General features: G+C 49.0%; 1 protein-coding gene across 1 annotated transcript in view; it reads right to left on the bottom strand.

Moving 5' to 3' along the window:
• Nucleotides 1–22,645, bottom strand: part of Btbd16 (BTB domain containing 16) — a 49,909-nt gene that overhangs the window by 19,117 nt on the left and 8,147 nt on the right. Inside the window, exons 3-8 of the mRNA XM_005351375.2 lie at nt 22,067–22,140; nt 20,350–20,493; nt 16,755–16,844; nt 15,027–15,141; nt 8,565–8,634; nt 6,825–6,955 (exon numbers count right to left, since the gene is read on the bottom strand). Coding sequence (XP_005351432.1) covers nt 6,825–6,955; nt 8,565–8,634; nt 15,027–15,141; nt 16,755–16,844; nt 20,350–20,493; nt 22,067–22,140 — 624 coding nt within the window. The remainder of the gene's footprint in view (nt 1–6,824; nt 6,956–8,564; nt 8,635–15,026; nt 15,142–16,754; nt 16,845–20,349; nt 20,494–22,066; nt 22,141–22,645) is intronic.

Below are 22,645 nucleotides of genomic sequence, written 5' to 3'. Positions count from 1 at the left end.
TGCAGGCATACATGGAGGCTGAACACTGTGTTCATAATAAATAAATAAATCTTTAAAAAAATCATAAATGTATTGAAAGCATTGTGAGATTCCCCCCCCCCCCGTTTTTGTAACTTCATTGCACACTCCTTAAACTTGAACACTGTAGATGACAGTGATGTCTCAATGTCAGTTGCATGTCACATGGCTGCATTAGCTCTTGCAGGAAGTAACCAGGAGGAGAATATTCACCCACGCTTTTAATTCATACAAGAGCTTTGGAGACTTCAATGCCAATGGAACTCAGTCTCCTGCCTTGCACTGTGCAAGTTCCCTGGTACTTGCTTGCAGCCACTGTAATGTAATTGAAATGCATTCTTTAGGAGAAAATCATGGTCATGCACCAGACACTGACTTCTTATTCTATTTTTCAAGGAAAATGCTGCACATAAAACAATAGACCTCCTTTCTGAACACTGACCATAGAGAAAGCCACACCCACATGAACAGGCTGTAAACAAGGACATCCATTGCTGCTCTGTTTGTCATAGCAAAGAACTAATAAAATGAAAGACCTTTAGAAAAGTAATGAAAAGAGATGGTTGTGGATTTGTTCCATAGGACCCTGCACAGCACGCAGAATTAGAAAATCTAATTAAATAAATCATCAGGGGTTGGGAGGGAGTGCATGGCCCCGTCTCAGTGAGTAAGTTGTGGTACCCCTTACCACTGTAAGGATGCTGTTTTGGAAGGCAGCATAAGGCATTATTTGTGGATGTACAAGTACGCAAACAGAGTTCACTCGCATGATCAGGGACCTACAAGCACCTCCCAGTCACTCCCTTCTTTTCAGAAATGGACTCACACTGGGGAAAAGAGGTGAACTGCTTTGCTGGTAATATTTTGTTGTTTGTTTTGTTTTGCTTTTTTGAGACTATGTACTTTCGGCTGGCCTGGAGCTTACTATGTAGACCAGGCTAGCTTCAAACTCACAGAGATCTACTTGCTTCTGCCTTCTGAGTGCTGGGATTACAGATGTGTCTTTAACCACTCCTGACCTGATATTCTAATCTTTCTTTCTTCCTTCCTTCCTTCCTTCCTTCCTTCCTTCCTTCCTTCCTTCCTTCCTTTCCGACTTCAACACATGTGCCAGGACATGCGCACGCACACATGCATGCACGCTTGCCCATGTGTACATACACCCAAATAAATACAATACAAAATTTTAACATTTTCAATAAAAAGCAGTAAGATCAGCATCCTTGTTGGTCTTGACCATCAATCAGTAAGATAACGGGTCTCAAAGGTGTACTAGAACCTGGTGACGGCCATGGCTTTGAGGGAATTCTGACCTGGGTTCAAATCCAGCTCACCTGCTGCATGGGGTGAAGCAGGGCACACGGCTTTGATTGATCCTTCATTTCCCTTAATCTCCATCTCACGGGATGAAAACTGTTGGTGAAAGGACCCAGCACACTGGGTTGCTGTGGGGATGAGCCCTCTGGAGACCCATTCAGAGTGTTCTGTATTTGACAACGCTCAGTAATTGGTCAGCATTGTTCCTGTTTGCCAGAGAAGGACCAGCTACAGAAATTCCATGTATGACAGTGCAGCATCACACACATAGCGTGGGACAGGTGTGACAAGGATGACAGGGGTGTCTTTCTTCTTTAAACAATATTATAAGTGCACATATGTTCTGATCTATGCGAGGCCAGAGAATAGCTGTCAGTACTCAGCTCTGACCTTCATCTTGCTGAGGCAGTAGATCCCTTGTTTCGGCTGTACTCTGTAGCCCAGGCTAGCCCTTGAGCTTTCAGGTCTCCACGATCCATCCCATAGTAGGAGTGCTGGGGTTACAGATGTGCACCACCACATCCAGCTTCTTACTTGGGTCTGGGGATGGAACTCGGGTCATCAGGCTTGCATAGCAAGCACCTTTAACCCGCTAAGACACCATCTCACTGTGTCTTTTGTTTAGGGAACTCATGAGATTCTGAGCTTCCCTGGCTTACAGAGAGGAAGCAGGGGATCTTGGAAACGGAGCGACTGGGCTCCCTGCTGTAGGGTACCCTTTTCTGTAGCTGGGAACTGGATAGCCCTTGGGGTTTCCAGGAAGACAGAACTTGGAATGAGGTTTTCATAAATTAGAATCAGGAGAACAAGGGTCACCTGGTGGTGATCTCTACAAGGAAAATGAACTGAGAACCACATTCTAGACAAACAAACTTCGCCTGGAGGCCCAGGAGGTCAGGAGAACAGTGTATGTTTGTATATAGTTTGCAAAATGGAAAGTAAAACTGAAAAGAGGTGAGGTCAAGGAGAAGGGACTTTCAGAGAGGAAATTCTGGACAGGCCAGAAGTAGAGGCTTCTGCTGAGAAAAAGACCATTGATTCTTGTGTCTTTCTCACAGGCTGGGGGTGAAGTGATAGTGGTTATCTGGCAGGTCAGCTGAGTGGGGCCCAGGAATGCTCCAACCCTGGCCGTATGTGTGTGTATTTGTGTGTGCGTGCGCATGTGTGCTCTAGGCTCTCACAACTTCTCGGGACATGTATCCCAGGCCTGGTCAACCTCTTTCTGGGAGGCCTCACTTCTAGGATGAGTGGGAGAGGATGTCATGTTGGAGGCAGGCTGTGGGCCCAGGAGCCAGCAGAACTTTCTATCAGCGCTCTGCTCTAAGAGGTAGTGACTTTAGTGTCAGGGTTGGGGGCACTGGAAGGGCACCTGGTGTTTAGTTACTGGAGGAGCTGTTCCTGCTGGGTTAGATGTGGGAAGTGGGGTGCCAACCCTTCTCAGCAAATGCCCTGACAAGAGACCCTCTAGTCTGGTCACATTTACTTTTTTTTTCTTTACTTGTCTGTCTGTCTGTCTATCTATTTTGAGGTGTGCGCTTATACGCTTGTTCATGTACATACATGTGTGTGCAGAGGCCAGAAACTGACATTACGTGTTTTCTTTCCTCAAACACTCTCTCTCTCTACCTATTTTCTGAGAGGGCCTCTCACTGGCCTGGCCCTCACCGACTGCACTAGACTGGATGACCACTGGATGACTTCTGGGATCCGTCTGACTCCACTCTCCCAGCATGGGGTTGCGTGAAGCCCGTGGCTGCTGGAGATCCAGACCAGCTTGAGAGAGGAAGTGAGGAGTCTGGGCTGCTGAGTCTCTGTCCACTTCAGGCTGTGTGAATCGGGGATGCAGACCCTCAGGCAGTAAGCCCTGGCCTATCTATCTGTGCAGGTGCCTCCAGCACAGGGCCAGAAGGCCAGGACCCAGTTTCCACTCGGCGTCTGCCAGGTTGGCGAGTCTAGACATTTGACACGTCATGCTCTGGGACTGTTTTCCTGCCGGGTGAGCATGCTGTCAGGCCTGTGCCATCACCCATGTTCTGGCTGTGGTCAGATGTTATTTTTCCCCGTCTTTTTCAGTCAAACGTTACCGGTGTGGGACAGCTCAGTCTCTCCCGAGGGAGGGATGGGTGGTGTTATGTCATGTCTAAGGACGCCATGTTTACACATTCTTCCGTGTCCTGACCTTTGCTCTGCTGGAAGGTGGAACGCAGGGTGGTGGGTACAAGAGTGAGAAAAACAGAGGGAACTAGAGCAGAGTGCCTGGGGCCCACCGGTGCCCTGCTGCTCCTGAAATGGCTTCTGGGATCTTCTTAGATAACAAACCCTACCTTGCCGCCCTCCTTCCTCTGTTCATTTGAGGGCATTGGGTGTCACATGGTAAATCTAAATTATGGAATAAGCTAATGATCCATCATGGAGCAACACACACACACACACACACACGCACGCACGCATGCACGCACGCACGCACGCACGCGCGGAGGCCAACAGAGGCCACCCAAGTGCATCAGGTATCCTCTCCTGTCACCACTGTATGCCTTATCCTTTGAGGCGGTGTCTCTCCCTGACACATTTTTCTTTTAGCCCTAGCGATCCCCTCATCTCTACCGCTCCCCAACACTGGGGTTGCGGGCGAGCATGGGACCATGCTCAGTTTGTCAGCAGTGCTGGGATCCGAACTCAAATCCTCTTGGCTGTAGAGAAGACACTTTTACTCATGGAGTCATCTCCGAGCCCCCTCGACATAGGATTTCTAAGAGCGGGATACTTTCTACCACACAAACATGACAAACATCTGCATTCTTTCATTTTACTGCGAATATTCCTTTAAAATAGAATATGATCTCCACCTCTGAAAGTCACCCAATGGGAGCATGTCTTTAGAAACTGTCTGTGAGCATCAAGAGCCATCTGAAAAGAGTCCCAAAGAGACCTGATGTTCTCATTGCCTTTCTGTGGCTGTGATGTAATACTGTTACCAAAAGCAACTAACTCGGGGAAGGAAAGGGTTTATTTCAGTTGGCACTTCTAGGTCACAGTCCATCAGCGAGGCAAATTAGGACAGGAGCTCAAGCATGAAGAGCAGAACCCATGGAGGAGCACAGCGTATTGGCGCTCTCTCTCTCTCTCTCTCTCTCTCTCTCTCTCTCTCTTGCTCTTTTTCTCTCTCATTCTCTCACTTCCATGCCCTGGTTCACGCCCAGATAGCTTTCTTACATGGCCCAGGTCCATTTGCTTGGGGATGGTACCACAGAGGCTGGCCCCTCCCGTATCAATCAAGACATTTGTCACAGATGTGGCCACAGGCCCATCTAATCTGTGCAGTTCCTTAGTTGAGGTTCCCTGTTCCCAGGCGACTCTAGGTCATGTCAAGTTGACAATAAAAATTAACCAGCATACTTGGCAACCTAACATTTGGTCTGAAACTAAGCCTTGAATTAGGGGCGAGAAAGCAATGCCACTAGGCCAGTGATATCCAAGTATCATGCCAATGGCAAGTTTCCTTGTTATTAAAGTTTTTAAAATTCTCTTTCCTGGGGCTGGGAGACGGGTGGGGATAGTTCACAGGTTAAGAGCACTGGCTGCTCTTCCAGAGGCACTGAGTTCAATTCCCAGTACCCACATGGTGGCTCACAACCATCTATAAGTGCAGTCCCATGGGATACAACACCCTCTTCTGGTGTGCAAATGTACATGTAGATGAAAAACACCCAGATAGATATAGATATAGATATAGATATAGAGATAGAGATAGAGATAGAGATAGAGATAGAGATAGAGATAGAGATAGAGATAGAGATAGAGATAGAGATAGAGATAGATAATACAAAAATACAGAAATCTTTAAAAAAGATTCTCTTTCTTAGGAAACCATCCCTAATGGCATTTGGGGTGAAGGAGCACTTGTACATAGCTTACTCCAGTTCAGAGAGGTGTGTGTGTGTGTGTGTGTGTGTGTGTGTGTGTGTGTGTATTCACATATATGTAAATAATGAGGCAAACAGAACAGGGACAGAACACAAAGGTGGGTGACTCCGGGCAAAGGGTGTACCTGGGAGTGAAAGGGGTTTGGATGAGTTTTTCTACTCTGTGGTGGAATAAAGCCATCCACACTCAGTAGAAAGCAAGCTTCAGATCTTGATCTTTTCCTCGGAGAGTGGTAAGTATGGTGTGGCCCTTTCTCACAGTGTTGGGCAACCATACTGGCATGGCAGCCCTGTCAGCCAAGAGATCTCACAGTGAACAATGGACACCCTGTGGTGGCTGTGTGGTAGCTGTAAGGTCAGGGAAGTTCGGGGCATCCCAGTGCATTTTCACGGTGGCTGTGCACAGCTTAAGATGACTGTAGTTAGAGGCGAACTATTGCGAGTTGAGAAGCCAGGGTTCTTTGCACTATTCTTGTTTTTCCTGAAGATTAAAATTCTCAAATAAAATATTTTTTAAAAGAGGAATTCCAAACAGGCAGTCCGTTCATCTTGGCAATTCCTTTTCTAGAAGTATAACGTAAGGAAATAATCTGAGATGAAGAAAAATCTGCGCTGAAAGCCAGGAGCTAAGGTGAGCACGTTGGTAAAATATCAGGAATCAGCTAAAAGCTAAGAGCTGTCCACGGCTCCCTAAACAGCTGGAGAAAGGAGGAGACAGAGCTTGGCAGGTCAGGACAGGGATTTCAGGCGGAAGGGAGCGTGCACAGGCTGACCACACCACTGCAGAGAGTCCGAGGAAGGTCCGTGTGTGTGGCTGTGTCAGGCCGTGGGATGGTAGAACCAGGTAGAGATCAAAGCCAGAAGCGAGATCAACACTGGGGGTAGGTGTATCATTAGCCGGCCCTGCCATGGGCCATGAGAGATGATGGAGGCTTGGCCTTGGCACAGGCACTGTGGAGTACTCAGTTTGGAAACAATTGACCTCATGGTCATGGTGAAATCAAAATAGTATCCAGAGGAATCCCAAGGTTCTCATGTGTTCTGAGGACATTGTCCTAGGAGAGAGGTGAGCAGCAAGGGCAGGGGGCTCTGAAAGTTGCGGGTATTTAGCTCTGACAGAGAGGCCAAACAGGCAGTTGGATATTTAGGCTTCAGTAAAGGAGTAAGGGACTAGACATGAAATCTTGTTTGGAGTGAGAAGTTTTTCTTTTCTTTTTCTGCCTTTCTTTATTTTCCATAATAAAACGTGAATGTTGTCGGGTTTCTTCCTCTTTTTTAAAAAAATAATTTTAGCAATAGTCTTTTGCTTTTCTGACCTAGTCAGATAAGGAGACAGCTGACATCAGCAGGTCCTTACCTAGGGAGCATAAAGAACCTGACTCCACATGTAATGCCCTGAGTTTTGGCTCCCATCCAAGGTCTGGTAATTCAGAAGAGCGGAGAACTGGGAACTAAATGGCAAGTCCACAGAGATGTGGGTCTGGCCATGACTGGGGACGGCTCCTTGTCCCCCACAGCGCCTGCTTCTCCCCACCCCCATCCTGCGGGCTGTACACCAGCTCTGACCTGGGGGACTTCAGCACCTTGTGAAGCAGATGCTGGGGGATGTGCCGGAGGTGGATCTGTGTCCCCACTAGAGGTACCAAGTTCATCTCCAGCCACTTCTCGCAGGCTATGGTGAGCTGCTCTTCCCTGTACTGAGGAAGCAAAATAGGAAGACGCTGGAAAAAACATGCTTGGTTCCCAGCCCCCTCTGCTGGCTTGCAGCGACACTGCGTGCAGATGTGCCCCGTTTCCATACAAACTACTGGAGTAGGGACCGGGGTAGGAGTGGGGGAAGGTTGGGAGTGTGGAGGGGTAGGGTGGTGGAGCGTGGTCACAACCATCAGAGGATTGAACTCCATCGATTTAAACCACTCCCTTGTGAGGTCAGTTTCCAGTTATCCCTATGGCACCTATGGAGAAACTGAGGTTCCAAGGTGCCTTTTTAAGTAACTGGTCCAGCTACTGTTCAGACTGCCTGAGCAGAGGCTTGTGTGCTGAAGACCCTGGGCTGCCTTCAGTGACCCCACTGCAAGTCTGGAGAAGCCTAACCCATGTGGAGTTCAGAGGCCACTCCGGCATGCATTCTAGAAGCAAGAATGAAAAGACAGGACCTGGAGGGGAGGTGGGCACCAAGCCCACCCTAGAAGCTATTGGCTGTTGATAGCTGCTGGGAGAGAGACTTTTTAAATCTGTGAGCCCTGGTAAGTCAACCAGTGTCCAATAGCGTAAGGACAGCACAAACTGTACTCAGTGGATTTTAAGCAAGCTAACAGAGGACACTAATTTTGGTGGTTAGGGAAAAGGAAAGGATGTGGGAGAAGATGGAGGATGGGGTGAATATGGTTAATATACACTGTAAAAAATTGTCAAAGAGCTGATAAAAATGAGAGAGGGAAAAAAGGAAATGTGAAAAGGGCTCCTAGAACCAGGGATCTTGAAAGGATCTTGGTAGACCTTGCATGTCCTGAGGACATGGGTTGAGAAGGTCTTGGCAGACCTTGCATGTCCTGAGGACATGGGTTTTTCTGGGCTAAAGACCTGCTGAGAAATGGCAGCCAGAACACAAGGATGTTACCAAGAGTGACTTTCTAGTGCTGTGTATGGAGTGACTGAGAACTAGGTGGTTCTTTGACAGACACTGGTATATTTCTTAGATATAGCATCATGACATGCTGGCTGTGGGTAACTGTTGCCCTGAAATCCCACGGTGTGCCACTTGTCAGTGAGCGGTAGATGAGAGGCAGGGGATTGAAATGAGGAGGGAAGGCTTGGGAATCAGCACTGGCCTTCAGCAGTTAGTGCCCTGAGCAGTTTGCTTGCTCATCATGTCCACTGCCCTCAGATAACGAGAGCTGCATTGCATTACTGTTCCCAACAGTGACTGATTGGACCTAGGTGGGATAAGAACTCATGGTCTCGGCTGTGTTCTAGAAGGTATTTGCTGTCTTGGTGAAAAGATCATGCTAGAAACTGTTCTTGAATCCCAAGATTAAGGCTTTTCAAGCTATTTTCTTGCTCACACATCTTTAATTTCCTTCCTTCTTCCTTCCTTCCTTCCTTCCTTCCTTCCTTCCTTCCTTCCTTCCTTCCTTCCTTCCTTCCTTCCTTCCTTCCCTTTCGAAAGTTAAGTATTTCTACTCTTGAGTTGGTGCTTTTGAGTAGCCATGTTGGAGTTAGGCCTCATGGATGACATCCAGGGCTCGGGTGCTCTGAAAGTTCTGGCATCCCAGGGCCCGTATACCCCCACCCCGCCATCCTCACCTTGCAGCCGGCCAAATAGAAGTTCTTGATGGTGCTCGGCATGAGTCTGTTCAACATCATGGTGACACACCTGTGGAGAGAGAACTGTTGGTACTGACAGCCCCATGTGCTGTCAGAGGAGGACGGGCAGAGACTTTAGGTCAGCTCAAGGGTGGCGGCAGAGACCTCTCACCGGGAAGGGAAGGAAGCCTTATTTTAGGAATTTGAGGCCTGTTCTAAGAGCTCCCGGCTAAGGGAGGGAGTGAGGCCAGAAGGAGCTCAGACTCTTCAGACGACAAGTGAGCAGCCTTGTTTGCAGAAAGTAGCTCCATGGCCTGGAGCCAGAGAAGCTTTGCCAAGATAGCCTCTGGATGCCCTCCTACCCAAGGCATTTTCTTCCCAACACACTGCTAGATAGCCTCAAATATTATTCTCTCCTGTCCACAAACAGATTCCAACAGTACCTTTCTGATAAATATCTCAGTTCCTTCTCATAACCAGGCCTGATTTCCACTGACCGATTCTTCAACCAAAATTCTATCTACTGATCACGCACTGTGTGCCTGATACTGGCCCAGGACTTTGGTGTACAAGGAACATAGCTAATGGCCAATGGGAAGACACATGCCATTTATTAAGTACACACTTGAACAGATTATCATGCTGTTATAATTGTCTAGGGGTTAGAATGCATATGTCCAAACTACAGCTCAACACATTCGTAGATGACATGGTGTCTCCATGTCCAAAGGTTGGACACCCTAGGGCTAATAAGGCTAAAGCACAAGGTACCATGGGAATGCAGGAAAGAGGGAATCTGGTTGTGCTTTAATCAGAGTAGTGATCGAAACAGAAAGAGTGGAATTTAGAATCTGAAACAGCAGGACAAAGAAGTGGTCGGGGCCGGGATTAAGTGGCCGGTATTCTGAGAGAGAGAAGAAACACGTGCGAAGGGGGGTGGTAGGAGCAAGTGCCGATCAGAAAGGCAAAACAGGGATGACAGAACTGACGTGCAGAGAGAGGGAAGGGTGAAACCGAAGTGAGCTGGAGGTAGAAGGTGGCATCTCAGAAGTATCTGTCCCGTAACCGTTTTATCTGATGTTAGGTCGCTTTCAGGCATGAGGCACATTCACCTTACCATAGAGGGCACAGAGGGCAAGCAGCCGCAGCTCGCAGGGCATCATTGGGGCTCATTAACACCCTGTGGTTGGAGTAAAACCAGCCGGGATCCACCTAAAGTCTAATCCGGGACTTGCATTTATCGATGATGTTTCTGTGTCTGAGTGAACAGGTGTGTGAAGGCCAAGGCACGTGTTTGGGATTCCGAGGACAACCTGCAGAAGTCAGTTCCCTCCTTCCATCTTGGGGGTTCCTGGGGTTCAAACTCAGGTTCTGGGGTTTGGTGGCGTGTGTCTTTTCACTCTGAGCCGTCTCACTGGCACCACATAGTCTAAACATATCCATCCGTGAAGCCAGAGTTGGTCAGTGAGCAGGGGGCTCCCCAGCCCATGCCTCCAGAGAACGGCTTTCGTGACGTCTATTTTGCTGTGGCACCTTTGCCAACGTGAAAAAGAACAGAGAGTCGCCGTTCATTTTCTCTTTAGCAATCACCGAGAACCCTGAAGATGCCCACAGTGGCCGCACCTCTCTGAGCTGACTTCTTTCTCTAGATTGATAGGCAATTTTAACTCCAGGTCACTCCTGGAGTTGCCTTAGTGGCTAGGACGTTCAGAGCTGAGCGTGTGGCGCACCTATGCTGTGGTAGACAAGTTTCAGTTTATCTGTCTTTGTTTTTCTTTCTCCCTAAAAAAATATGAAGGCAAATTAAGGAGTCCGGTTGTTTTTATTTCATGTACTGACTTTAGAGCCTTTGCTAGGAAGAGGTAAGAAATAGCCAGCAAATGAGTAAACTGCCTGGCCATGACCGGATTGCCCTCCACCTTGTGTTCTAGGATGACCTCGCTACTTCCAGGAGACTTGTCCCCTCAGGGCTGGGCGTGAGGACAGGAGAACCCTGTGCTGAGTTGATTCTAGGCCTACAGTAGGATCACAGCCTGAGTCCCGAGCCAGGTGCAGCCACCCAGCCTCAAGAAGCCAACTAAAAGAGCCAAATTAAAAGTAGAGGGCAGAAAAAGGAGATGTCTTCTGCTAATAATTAAATTTATTGTTTATCTCTGTGGGCACATTGGGAAAGAGAGACGAGATACAGTGAGCCATACCACCCCAAGTCTGTCTTTGGGGTCCCGATGTGACATTAAAGTTTAACTGGGAGGCTCTGCCCACCACGGATACATCACTGCCTGGGCTTTAGGCTCATCCCAAGTTCTCAGGACTGTGTGGGACCTTTTTCTGGGATACAAGATCCCCTCACCCCAACAGCTGGCACCTTGTTCTTTTTTTGGCATGAGATTCTTTGGGGAAATTTTCTTTTCTTTGAAGTCCATTGTTTCTGTAGTCTGACAGACTGAGAGGCACAAATGTCTTTTTAGAATATCTTCATTTCTGCTGGGGCCTATTAGAATTCCCTGCCTTCTGTTTTAACACTCCTGGTTCCTAAGATTGCAAAACCATCAGTTCTCATCTTCGTGATTCTTGGGCTTCTTTTCTCCCTGAACCTAGCTCAGGTCCTCTCTTCCTCTCAGCTCCACCTCAGTACCAACCTCTCACAGTGCCCCCAGCGCTAAACCCACACTGCAGAGGGTTTCTGCTTAGCTATTCTTCATGCTTCCGGTCCCCCACTCTGCTGACTAACTCAAGTGGAGGAAGTTGCGGATGGGACCTCTGAGATCCTCTATGACCCGGGACCACCCTAACTCCGGGTTCACCTTTTCCTTCCTGTTCTGCTCCAGCTACCCTGAGTTGTCTTGTGACAGCAACTCAGCTATGATCCCAGTCCAGGCACCAGCGCAGACATCAGTGCGAGAGCCTGTGCAGCATCACTAGGTGATACATGTGTGCACAGATCCCATCCGCGAAAGACCTCCAGAGTGTGTGATTCAGACCCAAGCAGCTAGCAGGGTGATTGCTCATAAACCAGGACCTCAGCCGGGGTAAGCTGCAGCGTCTCATCTGGTGCCTGAAGTCACCATGCCGTAAGAGTGACCCGGGGGCACCGTTGTCCTCCTTCGTGAGCATGTATGCATGCATGCATGTGTACTCATGCGCACCACGCTCATGACTAACCCACCCCTATCAGTTGCACCATCAGCTTCTCGAACACAGGCTCAGCTGTGCGGCAGGCCCGACCTGACCTCCAGCCTAGAATGCTAAACTCTCTGGAGTCATCTGAAGAACCTGGGGCAGGCCTCACGTGCCCAGGCTCATGAGCGGGTCAAGAGACTTGGCTCGTTATGGCTACAGTTCTTCCTGTTCTGACACGCAGACCAAAGCAGGGGAGGAGGCAGGAGAACAGAGGACCTGCTCCTCTTGGCTCATCCGTGGAGGAGGCAGGAACATGACACTAATGCTCACACAGAGCTTCCAAGTGTCAGAGTTAGGATGGTGGTGGGTGGAGCCTGAAGGGCTAGAGGCCCGCTTCAAGAGGAAAGCCACCCTCCCCGTACGTGAGCCTGGGAAATAGCTGCTCAGGAACAATCCAAGTAAGCGAGCTGTGCTTCCACAGGTGTCACACTAATCAGTGAGGCCGGCGGTTCTCAACCTGTGGGTGGAGACCCCCGGGTGTCACAGATCTCGAGTATTGGATATTTACATTATGATTCATAACAGTGGCAAATTACAGTTATGAGGTAGCAACAAGGTAATATTATAGCTGGGGGTCACCGCAATATGAGGGGCTGTATTAAAAGGTTGCAGCATTCGGAAGGTTCAGAACCACGGGACTAGGCTGAGCTAAAGTGGGTATCAGCTACGTCATAAGGAGGATGGGAAGTTTCAGGCAAAGTCTGACCCTCCCATCCATCACTGCCTGCAGAGTCAAGGCCAGCTTCCTCAGATAACTGCAAAACACCACACCAACTAATTCTGACTTCAGGGGCCTCCCCCCCCCCCATGAGGAACAACTACATGGCCCCGCAAGTCTGGCCGTAAGAACGTACTGGAGGACTTTCTCAGACCCCAGGACCCTCTCAGTGTCTCCCTGCAGGTTATCCCTGACCTCTGAGCCCCTAAAGAATCCTTGGCTCGTGGAATCTGAATCCCCAGTAAGGCTCTGAGAAGCTGCAGTTGGAGAACCCGACCTGAGGCTTCCTCTGGTACCCCGGGAATGGGGTGATGGCTCAGAAACATAGGTAGCATTGAATCTGAATGTGTGGCCTCTAAAATTAATAAGTGAAATCCTTCCAGATTCCCCAGGAGAAAGCCTGTCTCTGTCCTCTCCAGGGCAGCTGGTGTCTTCTCTTGGCTTGGGTGGGATATTCATTCACTTATACTAACTGGCATTTGTCAAGGAGCTATGGTACATCCTTGTAATCCAAGCACTCAGGAGGCTGAGGCTGGAGGATTTGCTAGTTCAAGGCCAGCCTAGGCTATACAATATGAACTTGTCAGCTACAGCCCAAAGCAAAAACTCACTGGGGCTTGGGGAGGTTAAATGAGCCAGGCAGACCACCTAGGTCTCTGGACCGAATTGCATCACAGTTGCATAGGGAATTAGACAGCCACGCAAGTCCACTCCAGGCCTGTCTTCGGGGCCAAATGGATTCAGAAGGTATACATCCCTGCAACTTGGAGAAGGAACAGGACAGTCAAGAAGGACAAATCCCACACAGGAATTTCCACCTGGTGCAGGTACCCTTTCATAGGTGTCAACACACAGGAGAACTTGGAGATAAGTTAAAAGGGAGATTTCAGAGGAGTGCTGGTCACAGGCACAAATTGTCCTTGAAGTCAATCCTACCCAGCCTGGGTAAGTAACATTTGTGAGCTGCTGACTTCACTCCACCCTGCTTGACTCATTTCCTGTGTTGTGGGGATTTTTGAGCTATAGGCTTGCAAGTGCAACTGCTTGCCCATTGGTCCTTTTCTGCTTCCTTGGCATCCCGGAGAAGCCCAAGAAACAGTTCTGGGAGGAGCAGGGGCATGAATGAGGGCAGAATTAGCGACCCTCCCACCCCAACCCCCAACTAGGGCCCTAGAAGTGACAACACGGCTCCCTCGCCCAAGCCAGGTGGGATAGTGTGGTGAAGAACAGCAGGTCTGAGGTCCTTGCTGCTCTACTTGGAAGCAAGTTTGTGTCTCTCCGGCCCCAGCCTCCTCACTAGGACAGCTAGATCAGGAACACTGCCAGCTCTCAGGGCTGCCTGGGGAGTGTCGGGGGAGAGCGATAGGGAGATACAGAAAGCCGAGAATCATGTCTGACCATGGCCAACATACCATCTCCAGGCTTTGAGGCCACTGTCCCCTAGCCCTCAGCAAATCCCAGGCAGCGGTTAGGGCATGAGGATTTACAGTCTATGATACAAACTACTGAGGCACATTGTGAATGGGCAGCTCACTGCAGAACTAAACTGGTCTTCACTGCTTATTCACACAGCTGCTCTCAAGTCTGCAGAAAGAGCTCTTTGATAACTGTGGGCTGGTGTCCAAGCCCTGTTGGGTTACGTCACTCAAGGCAGAAGTACTGAGACGTGCTCTCAGGCTCTCATGGGATACAGGCTCCAGGACCCAGGTGACTTCAGGATGCAGAAGCCTTCACATGGATCTTTATTCTCCTGGTCCTCTTCTGGCTCCATGAGCTCACCTACTTGGCAGCCAGACCAATCAGCAGCCCAGGGGAGAAGTCTATGCCCCAAAGTGGATGCTGGGATATGCCACATCTGATCCTCATCTTTCCATTCATACAAACAAATTTTAAATTACATTCATCGACTTTGTGGGGGAGAAAGGAATATGCATGCCCCCGTGCTCACGTGGGGGTCAGAGGACAACTTGAGGGAGTTAGTCCTCCACTTCCACCATGTCCGTCTTGGTGATTAAATTCAGGTCACCAGGCTGTGGCACGTGCCTGTACCATCCGGGCTTCTCCCTGGCCCGATCTTTGCATTTTTCCCCTTCAAAAAAAATTTACCATGACTATGTGCAACGTTCTTCACAATTAAAAAATATTTTCAAGAATAAAACAAGGTTTTATCGGAAGTGAGAGGTCTGAGGACAGGAAGAAGTCAGGAAGACAGCTTAGGAGTGTGTGTCCTTAATGGGGAAAGGTTTTAATTCCCAGATGAACTCCGGTAAAAGCGATAAGAGAGCAGGGTTTGAAGGAAGTCACTTTGCATACCTGCAAAATCTCTTCCCATGATAGGATCTCCCCACTTGTAATTTATTCCCGGGAATCAAGAATCACTTGACTGACATGCACAAACATAATGGGGGATGTCATGAACACTTAATACATCAGTGTCGATGCCCCTTTCTGGGTTCTAAGTCATGCTTGGTACAAAGGGAACTCCAAGGAAGAGGACCATCTCATGAAATGAGCCGCAAAGAATACTCCCAGATTGCACAGCCTGCCCCTCCTGCCATCCTTACTTTTTAAATAGGCGGTTGAACTGGAGGATGTGAGCGGAAGCCAGCACGCCCAGCACGTTGTCCACGTTCATCTCCACCTCGTTCATGTAGAGGTTCTTCAGGGCCAGGGCGAAGGCTGGGGAGGCAGCGGCAGAGGGGGAGCCGTTAGTGTGGGATTTGTGTGCCCATCTGGGAGTCTCATTACTGCTGCAGGGTGGAGGTGTTTGGAGGAGCGGTGAGTGCAGACTTGGGTGCAGACTACCTAGGCAGATGACCCCCTAGACCTGCAGCCTCCTAGGGAAGCCGAGGATGAAGGTGAGGAAGGCAGATTTTCCTCTGAGCCTGTCTTCAGGGTTTGCGTGTCAGGTAACCCCAAGGCTAGCATGTCACCCAGACTTGACTCTGTGAAGAATGCTACATACAGGCAGGTGGACTTTTTCTTCTCTAGATCCCCGATATGGAGCTGAGTGATGGGTTTCCCTTGGAGTCTGAGAACTTCAGAAGAGGCCAGGCCATTCTGGGTAGAGCCAGGGTAACTTAGTGATTTAGAAACCAGACTGCCTGGCAAGAGGTCAGATGGACCCGGCCTCCTTTAAATACAACATGGCCTCCTAAAAACAGGATTGCTATGCTGATGTAGTGTACTATGAGGACTATGTCAGTGCTCCAGGGCACTATCTGCAGTGCTCCCTGACCTACATACCTACAGACCTGTGTCATCACAGCGTGTCCTGTAAGCCGTGCTCACACAGATGACTGATTGGGAATCCTGGGGGAAAGGTTAAACACTCTGCAGGAGCCTTCTACTGCTGCTGGAAGCCAGCCAATGGGGACCAGTGTGTGTGTGTGTGTGTGTGTGTGTGTGTGTGTGTGTGTGTGTGTGTGTGTATGTGGTGGTGGATACATCAAGTGCTGTTTGGGAAAATGGTAGGCCCATGGATGTCCCTATACCCTACAGGTAGGAGTTCAGTAAGGTAGTTTCCCCCAGGTCTGAGAAGCCTGAACATCTTTCCCTTCCTGTATCTTGTCCCCTGACTAGTGACCACATTGATCTTTCTGATTTCCTGTGTTTCCTAGTATCCCAGCCTTCTTGGTCCTTCTTTCTCAGCACTGTCTCTTTCTCTCTCTGTCTCTGTCTCTGTCTCTCTCTCTGTCTCTCTCTCTGTGTGTGTGTGTGTGTGTTTGTGTGTGTGTAAAAGTCAGGGGTTGGTGTCAGGTGTCTTGTCAATCACTCTTCACCCTATTTTGAGGCCATGTCTCTCACTGAATCTCATTATTTTGGCTCAGCGGGCTGGCCACTGATCAGGGCTCACCTATGTCTGCCTCCCTGACCCCACCCAGGACTTGGGCTACAGATGTGCTTGTTTCTGGCTTTTTTTTTTTTTTTTTTGGTTTTTTGAGACAGGGTTTCTCTGTGGCTTTGGAGCCTGTCCTGGAACTAGCTCTTGTAGACCAGGCTGGTCTCGAACTCACAGAGATCCACCTGCCTCTGCCTCCTGAGTGCTGGGATTAAAGGCGTGCGCCACCACCACACAGCTGCTTCTGGCTTTTACTTGTGTGTGGAGACCTGAACTTGGGTCCTTGCGCTTATGCAGCAGGCTCATTGCTGACCGAGCCATCCCTCCAGTCCCTGCTCAGTAGTCTTGAGAAGGAGCATGCATCAAATGTTTGCTGTGTTTTGCTGTTCATTTTTGTCTCTGGGAGGACCGTACAGTGGCCTTCTCAGAATGTGAAGACGGGTCACCTTACCAACTCTGGTGACTGCCGGGTCATTGATCTTCAAGGAAATGATGATCTTCTTTACGGGAGACCTTTCTTTGACCTTCTCAGGTGCCTGAGCTAGTGAAGAAAATGTAGTGTGAAGATGGAGAATGAGGCCCCATCACCGTGCACATAGCTTGGGTCCTGGCACTTGTCATTTGTATTTTTAGTTCGATTGTTTGGTGGATGCCTTTTAGAGGTACCTACTTATTTAGAAACAGTTTGAGACTCCCAAGTAGCTGCTGAGCGGCACAGAGGTTCCTCTGTCACTCTCTCCCAGCCCCCTCCCCCCAAATAATATTAGCATCCATAGAACGGGTGACTGAGTTCTGCATCGCTCTGCTGGGTGTGCATACAACGTCTTGCTCTGTGCCCCTCCCTCTGTCCTTCTTCCATTTACCCCCCATCTAGGCCGTGAGCAATTTGAAGGCAAAGCAGGCCACAGCCATTGGTTTTGGTGCCTGGGCTTCATGGGCAGAGCCAGTAGCAAGTGGGACCACTTGCTGAAGGCTGAGTAGGGGGCTGTGGCAGCCACATGGCGGCTCTCTTCTTTGTAAAAAGTATTATTACGTCAGGTGGTGGTGGCACAAGCCTTTAATCTCAGCTCTTGGGAGGCAGAGGCAGGTGGATCTCTGTGAGTTCAAGGCCAGCCTAGTCTTCAAAGTGAGTTCCAGGACAGTCAGGACTGTTTACACAGAAAAACCTTGTCTCAAACAAACAAAATTCCCAGAAATGTTATTATACCCTTATATCTGGGGCACATGTGTAGGCCAGCTCTCTTCTTCCACCATGTGGGTCCCAGAGCAAACTCTAATTGTTGGACTTGGTGCTCCTGCTGAGCCATCTAACAAGCCCCGTATAGTGGCTCTTGAGGCTCTGCCCCCTGCCACCCAAGAGTTCTGGGTGAAGGGATGGGGCCAGCTAATTCACCATTAGCTAGTCCATGTACTTGGGGCTGTTCTAAACTGAGGCTCTCAGGGGGGGGGGGTTTCCAAGATCATCCCTTCCCCTCCGCACAGAGGCCAGAGCTTCACCTATGATCCCAGGAGCTTCCTGGCTTCCAACTTCTCCCTAGGTCCTAAACTTACCGGTCTGAGTTTGACCTGAATAATGAAGCACTCCCTCCCTGTCTTTCTCCTTCCCTAGGGGCCTACACACAGGTCCCCTTCTCAGAGAAACCTTCCCTGGCTGACCCCATAGGGAAGACAGCACTGTTATTCCAACTATATAGCTGTTTCTTCTCCGAAGACCAATTTACCACAACCTGCTGTTGCACCATGGATCTAATCTTACACTTATTGGGCAGATACATTGACGGTTCACCAGCCACACCATCCCCAGGATGTGCCATGGTTCTTCACACACTGGCTCTAAGTCAATATTAGCTGAACAGACAAAATGAATAGATCCTAGCACCACAGAGCTCAAGATCGCATGAGGTGGGAGCCAAAGAGGAAGTGGAGCTGCAGAAAAATGTGTCAACAAAAGTCCCTTTTTCTCAGCATCCCCTCACGACCCTCTGACATTCAGGAAGTACCCACTACTTGTGAAGTACCCACTAGGCACCATCCTTGCCTACCTCTGTACCCTCTAAGTGCCAGGTTTTTACCTAACTCTGACTCACTTTCCTCTTAGCCTGATTGCATGGTCTCCTGATGCATGTTCTTACCAATTACTCCCCCCATTGCAAAAAGCGAAAGACATTACACACAAATGCCTTGCACACAGGAGACACACAGGAGGGGTTGGCTAGTATTATGACGGTTCATGCTGCTTACCATGTTTTATCATTATTTTGGGGTGTTTTTCTATCCCGCTAGCTGCCTGGTATAATCACAACAGCCTATGTTTCTTGAAGGAAGGGACAGTACCAGCTAAGCCGGAGTGCGAGCCAGACACACAGGCTCAATCTTCCCTCCAGGTTAGGTCGCCAACACCCAGACAGATAGGAAACTAACCCTGCTCCTGAGGTCTGTGGAAATCAGACCAGGTTGGAGTGCGCTTAGTAGAAGAGACCGTTTCTTTGGGTGTCATCCTAAACAATCGTCACGAGCTCTTAGTTCAGTGGTTCATCAGTGTGAGGTGGAAAGAGGATGAGTCCCACGGAACCTACAGAGTTCGGCTCTCCAGAACTTTTCCTGAAGCCTTATCTGTGCCAGCTCCAGAATAGTGCACAGACATTCCCCACAGGACCCAAGCAATGATTGTGAGATCAGTGTTCAACCTTGGGACAGAGGCCCTGCTTATTTCTAAAGGCATCGAGAAGGTGGTGGCAGTTCCATGGGACATCCTGGAAAGGCACGTCCTGGCACTTCTCGGTGTGGGTGGTTATGAGGAGAGCAGCGACAATCATGGACAGGGAGTTCTCATTACTATACCGTTTCTGAGATCTGCAGCTAGACCTTGTGACTAGCAGGGGTGTTGGGATAGAGGGGCGGGACCTAGTCTTTAGTGACACAGTTCTGGACCCATGAAAAATAACATGAGCGCTGCCCTCTTCCCCACCGCAGGCTCCCTTACTTTCCAATGGAATTCCCCTCCAAGACATCGGAGTCTCCATCCAGGGCTCAGTCAGTGTCCTGAGCTGAGCTCTGGGAAGGTAGAGGAGTGCAGCCCTGTTGTAGAAAATGTGAGGCAAATACTAATGCTCAGGAACAGAAAGACATCACAAGAAGGGACTCGGGTTTTCATGCTTCTGTGGGGATGCAGAAGCTGCTTACAGATCTGGCTCCATGCTGGTTCAGATGCTGTTTGGTCAAATGGGTGTGAGCATGTAGGAGAGTGTACTCCAGGCTCAGGGAGGGCCACTGGGTGACTCTGGCTGCCTGGCCGGCTGCAGAACAGCAAGGCATTGCTTCCACAGCCTGAGGATGCAATCCCGCTCTGACCAGCATGCTGGCTAGCTTTGGGGACCATGGATTTTCCAGTTCACCTGCTTATGAGCCAGTCTGGAGGATAGTCAGGCTGGTGCCCGAAGAAGCTGGTGCTGTAACCGCTGAAGACATATGGACTAGGAAAGAGGAGGGCCAAGGTGGTTGGGGTGCAAAGAAGAGAGAATAAAAGAAGTGACCTAAATTCTTTTTGGAAGGTGACAAGTTGAGAAAAAGAAAAACAGAACAGCAGGGAAGGGAACAGAAGGAAAAACGCACACATAAACCTCTAACCAGCACGAACAGGGCGAACAAGTCAGATTTCAGAACTGTGATTTCCTTCCAGAACATTTTTTTGGGAGAGTCAACATAGCCCATCTTGTCTCCTCTAAGGAGGAGGTAGGCTCCGTGTTTTACATGGCTGGATAAGACTTGTTTGTTACAAAGATATTAATGGAGATGTACTGAATACTTGCTCCATGCCAGGTATTATTCTAGAACCCCCACACCTATTACCTCCTCTAAGTTCCAAACTCATACAACAAGAGCTATCGCTCACTTCATAGCTGAGGGGGCAGTCTGGACACATGATGAGCTCACACAGTAGAGTATGATTTAACGTTAATGAAGACAACCGTGTGCCAATCAACGACCAAGTTCTCTCAATCCTGAGGGGATCTGCCGCTCTCGTCACAGGTCCCCTGGGAGGTTACCTTTCAGAATCTTTTCCAGGTGCTTTGTGGGGCCTTTTGTGTTCTGTATCAGGGCTGTCAGGTAGAGCTTGGCCAAGGTCTCGGACTGAAAAATCTGCGGGTGGTGGAGTTCCCACTTGTAGCCAAGGCATTCTAGAATCACATCTGGGGAGAGAAAATGATGCTGAGTCATAGTTAGGAACACTACCACCTGAGGATGCATCAGCTCCTCCTAATGGCCGTAGTTACTCGGTAGATAACGGGGCTTCCCAGGCCTTAGTGTAGTATGGGCCCAGCGCCTGCTCGCTTTGAGGGGGACTCCGTGAGCAATGGTATGGCAATGATATCGGTGTTCTGAGGGTTGCTGACGAAGTTGTAGATTTCCAAGCCGTGTAAGCTGCTCTCTGACTCGAGGGCTTGGAAATAGCTCAGAAGGGACTTTAGGAACCCTCTAGAGTGGACTCTCTTAGGGGGCTTCATACGGAAGTAAAATGGCACTGTGAAGGAAGCCCTTTGCTAACTGTGGGATGCTTTGTGTGTGGGCATCTGACCTATGTCTCTCATAGATGATTAGGAGGAGATCTTGACAGGAGGGCAGGTGAATAATTCAAGGATGCCAGGCCAAGGTGAGGCGTGAGGGGGGGTGGGAGGACTCTGCATGAGTCAGCTCTTACTGTTAGCAGAGAGCTGGGGGAGGGGCTGGTGAAAGGGACAATTGTTCTAAACCAGACATGATCTAGAAGGCCTTTTGCTGTTTCTTGGCTTTGCCATTAGTTGGACGGTGTGACTTGGGGTACCTATCTCTCCTTCCTGAAATTGTCATTCACCAGCTTACAATATTGTTTTATGTTGGATTTCAGAAACAGAGTTTGTGTTTCAGATCTTTTTGGATGACCTCAAGCAGTGTGGTTATGCTGGGTTAGGAAAAAAAAGCCCATATATGTGGAGTGATTATAGGAAGGAACAGAATTATAGAACCAGCATGTTCCTTCACTGGATAGCAATCTCAACTTCAAAGATGGCCATTACAAGGCAGACATCACTAATCAATCCCGGTGTTCTTTCTCCTCATCATGAAAAGGAATCAAACTGCTTCTCTAGATCCAGTAGAGTTGGCAGATGAGAAGAAATTGCTAGCTTTCCCTTGAAAAAGAGGTGTGTCTGACTTCAGGCAGCTGTTCTGTGGGGTTTAACCCCAAACAGCTCTTTAAGGGGCTGACTTTGGAGTAGGCTTAGTGGTAGAGTGCATGCCCAGCACATATGAGGGTCTAGGTTCATCCTCCAGCATAACAAAAGGTAGGACGAAAACAGCTGTCTTCCCACTGTCCTCACCTAGCTCAGTGGGCCTTCTCCCTACTCTGATTTATACTCCCATCGCAGAAAAGGCCTTTGGAATAAGTGTCAAGCTGAATGTCAATCATGACTGGCTAAGTCCCAAAGGGACAAAAATCCAGCTGCTGGTGCCTGAATGTTCTGTGTAGACTCCTCCAAAGGCTACCTAATGTCACCGGTGTGTTTGTCTTTATTGTGCCACATGCATGTTGTATGCAGAGCATGGATCCACTCCTCACACATAGAAGAATGCTCACAGGCACCTGTTTCACATGAGACACTGTGGTTCACGAGAATGGTGGTTCGCAGAACAGATACCTGCCCATAGCTGATTCCCTTCCTCAGGGACCATGGGAGAGCCACGAAGTCAGCACAGTTCTGGCTGAACCCACTAGTGACAACTCACCTGCTTCCCCACTTTGGATGCCACTGTCTGTGAGATTCTCAGAGAAAAACTTCTGGAATTTTGAAATGCATAATCTTGAGGGAAAACACAAACAGAAGATCCGGAGGTTAATAATAAGTCAATTTCTTGCTAACCATAATAGTTATGAGAGGCGTGGGAGACGGATTCTATATGTCTTAACTTGTTATGTGAGTCAAGAGTTGGAGAAAGAAGAGCAACATCCCCAACCTTATATAATTGCGTCAGATAGAATCCCGAGGGCCATGTAGCTCTGTCTGGCCACTTTCGGCTTCACCATTAGTTTGGCTGTGTGACCTGGGTATGATTATTGCTATTTAACAACTATATGATAGTATTTCATGGCAGGGTTCAGAAACTGGGCCACAACTCGTCCTATTGTATAATTTACTAAAACATCAGTCCCGACATTATCCATCTCCATAGCAGCCACCCCTACATCATCGATTCTTATAGCCTCCATCCCCACAACATCCATCATTCCAGTATCCCTACAGCATCTGTCCTTACAGCATCCATCCTCACAGCATACATCATTCCAGTATCCCTACATCATCTATC

This window comes from Microtus ochrogaster, chromosome 8 (genome assembly GCF_000317375.1).
Source record: "Microtus ochrogaster isolate Prairie Vole_2 chromosome 8, MicOch1.0, whole genome shotgun sequence".
Taxonomy (NCBI): domain Eukaryota; kingdom Metazoa; phylum Chordata; class Mammalia; order Rodentia; family Cricetidae; genus Microtus; species Microtus ochrogaster.
The sequence above is the reverse complement of the archived record's forward strand: the minus strand, read 5'-3'. Positions and strand labels throughout refer to the sequence as shown.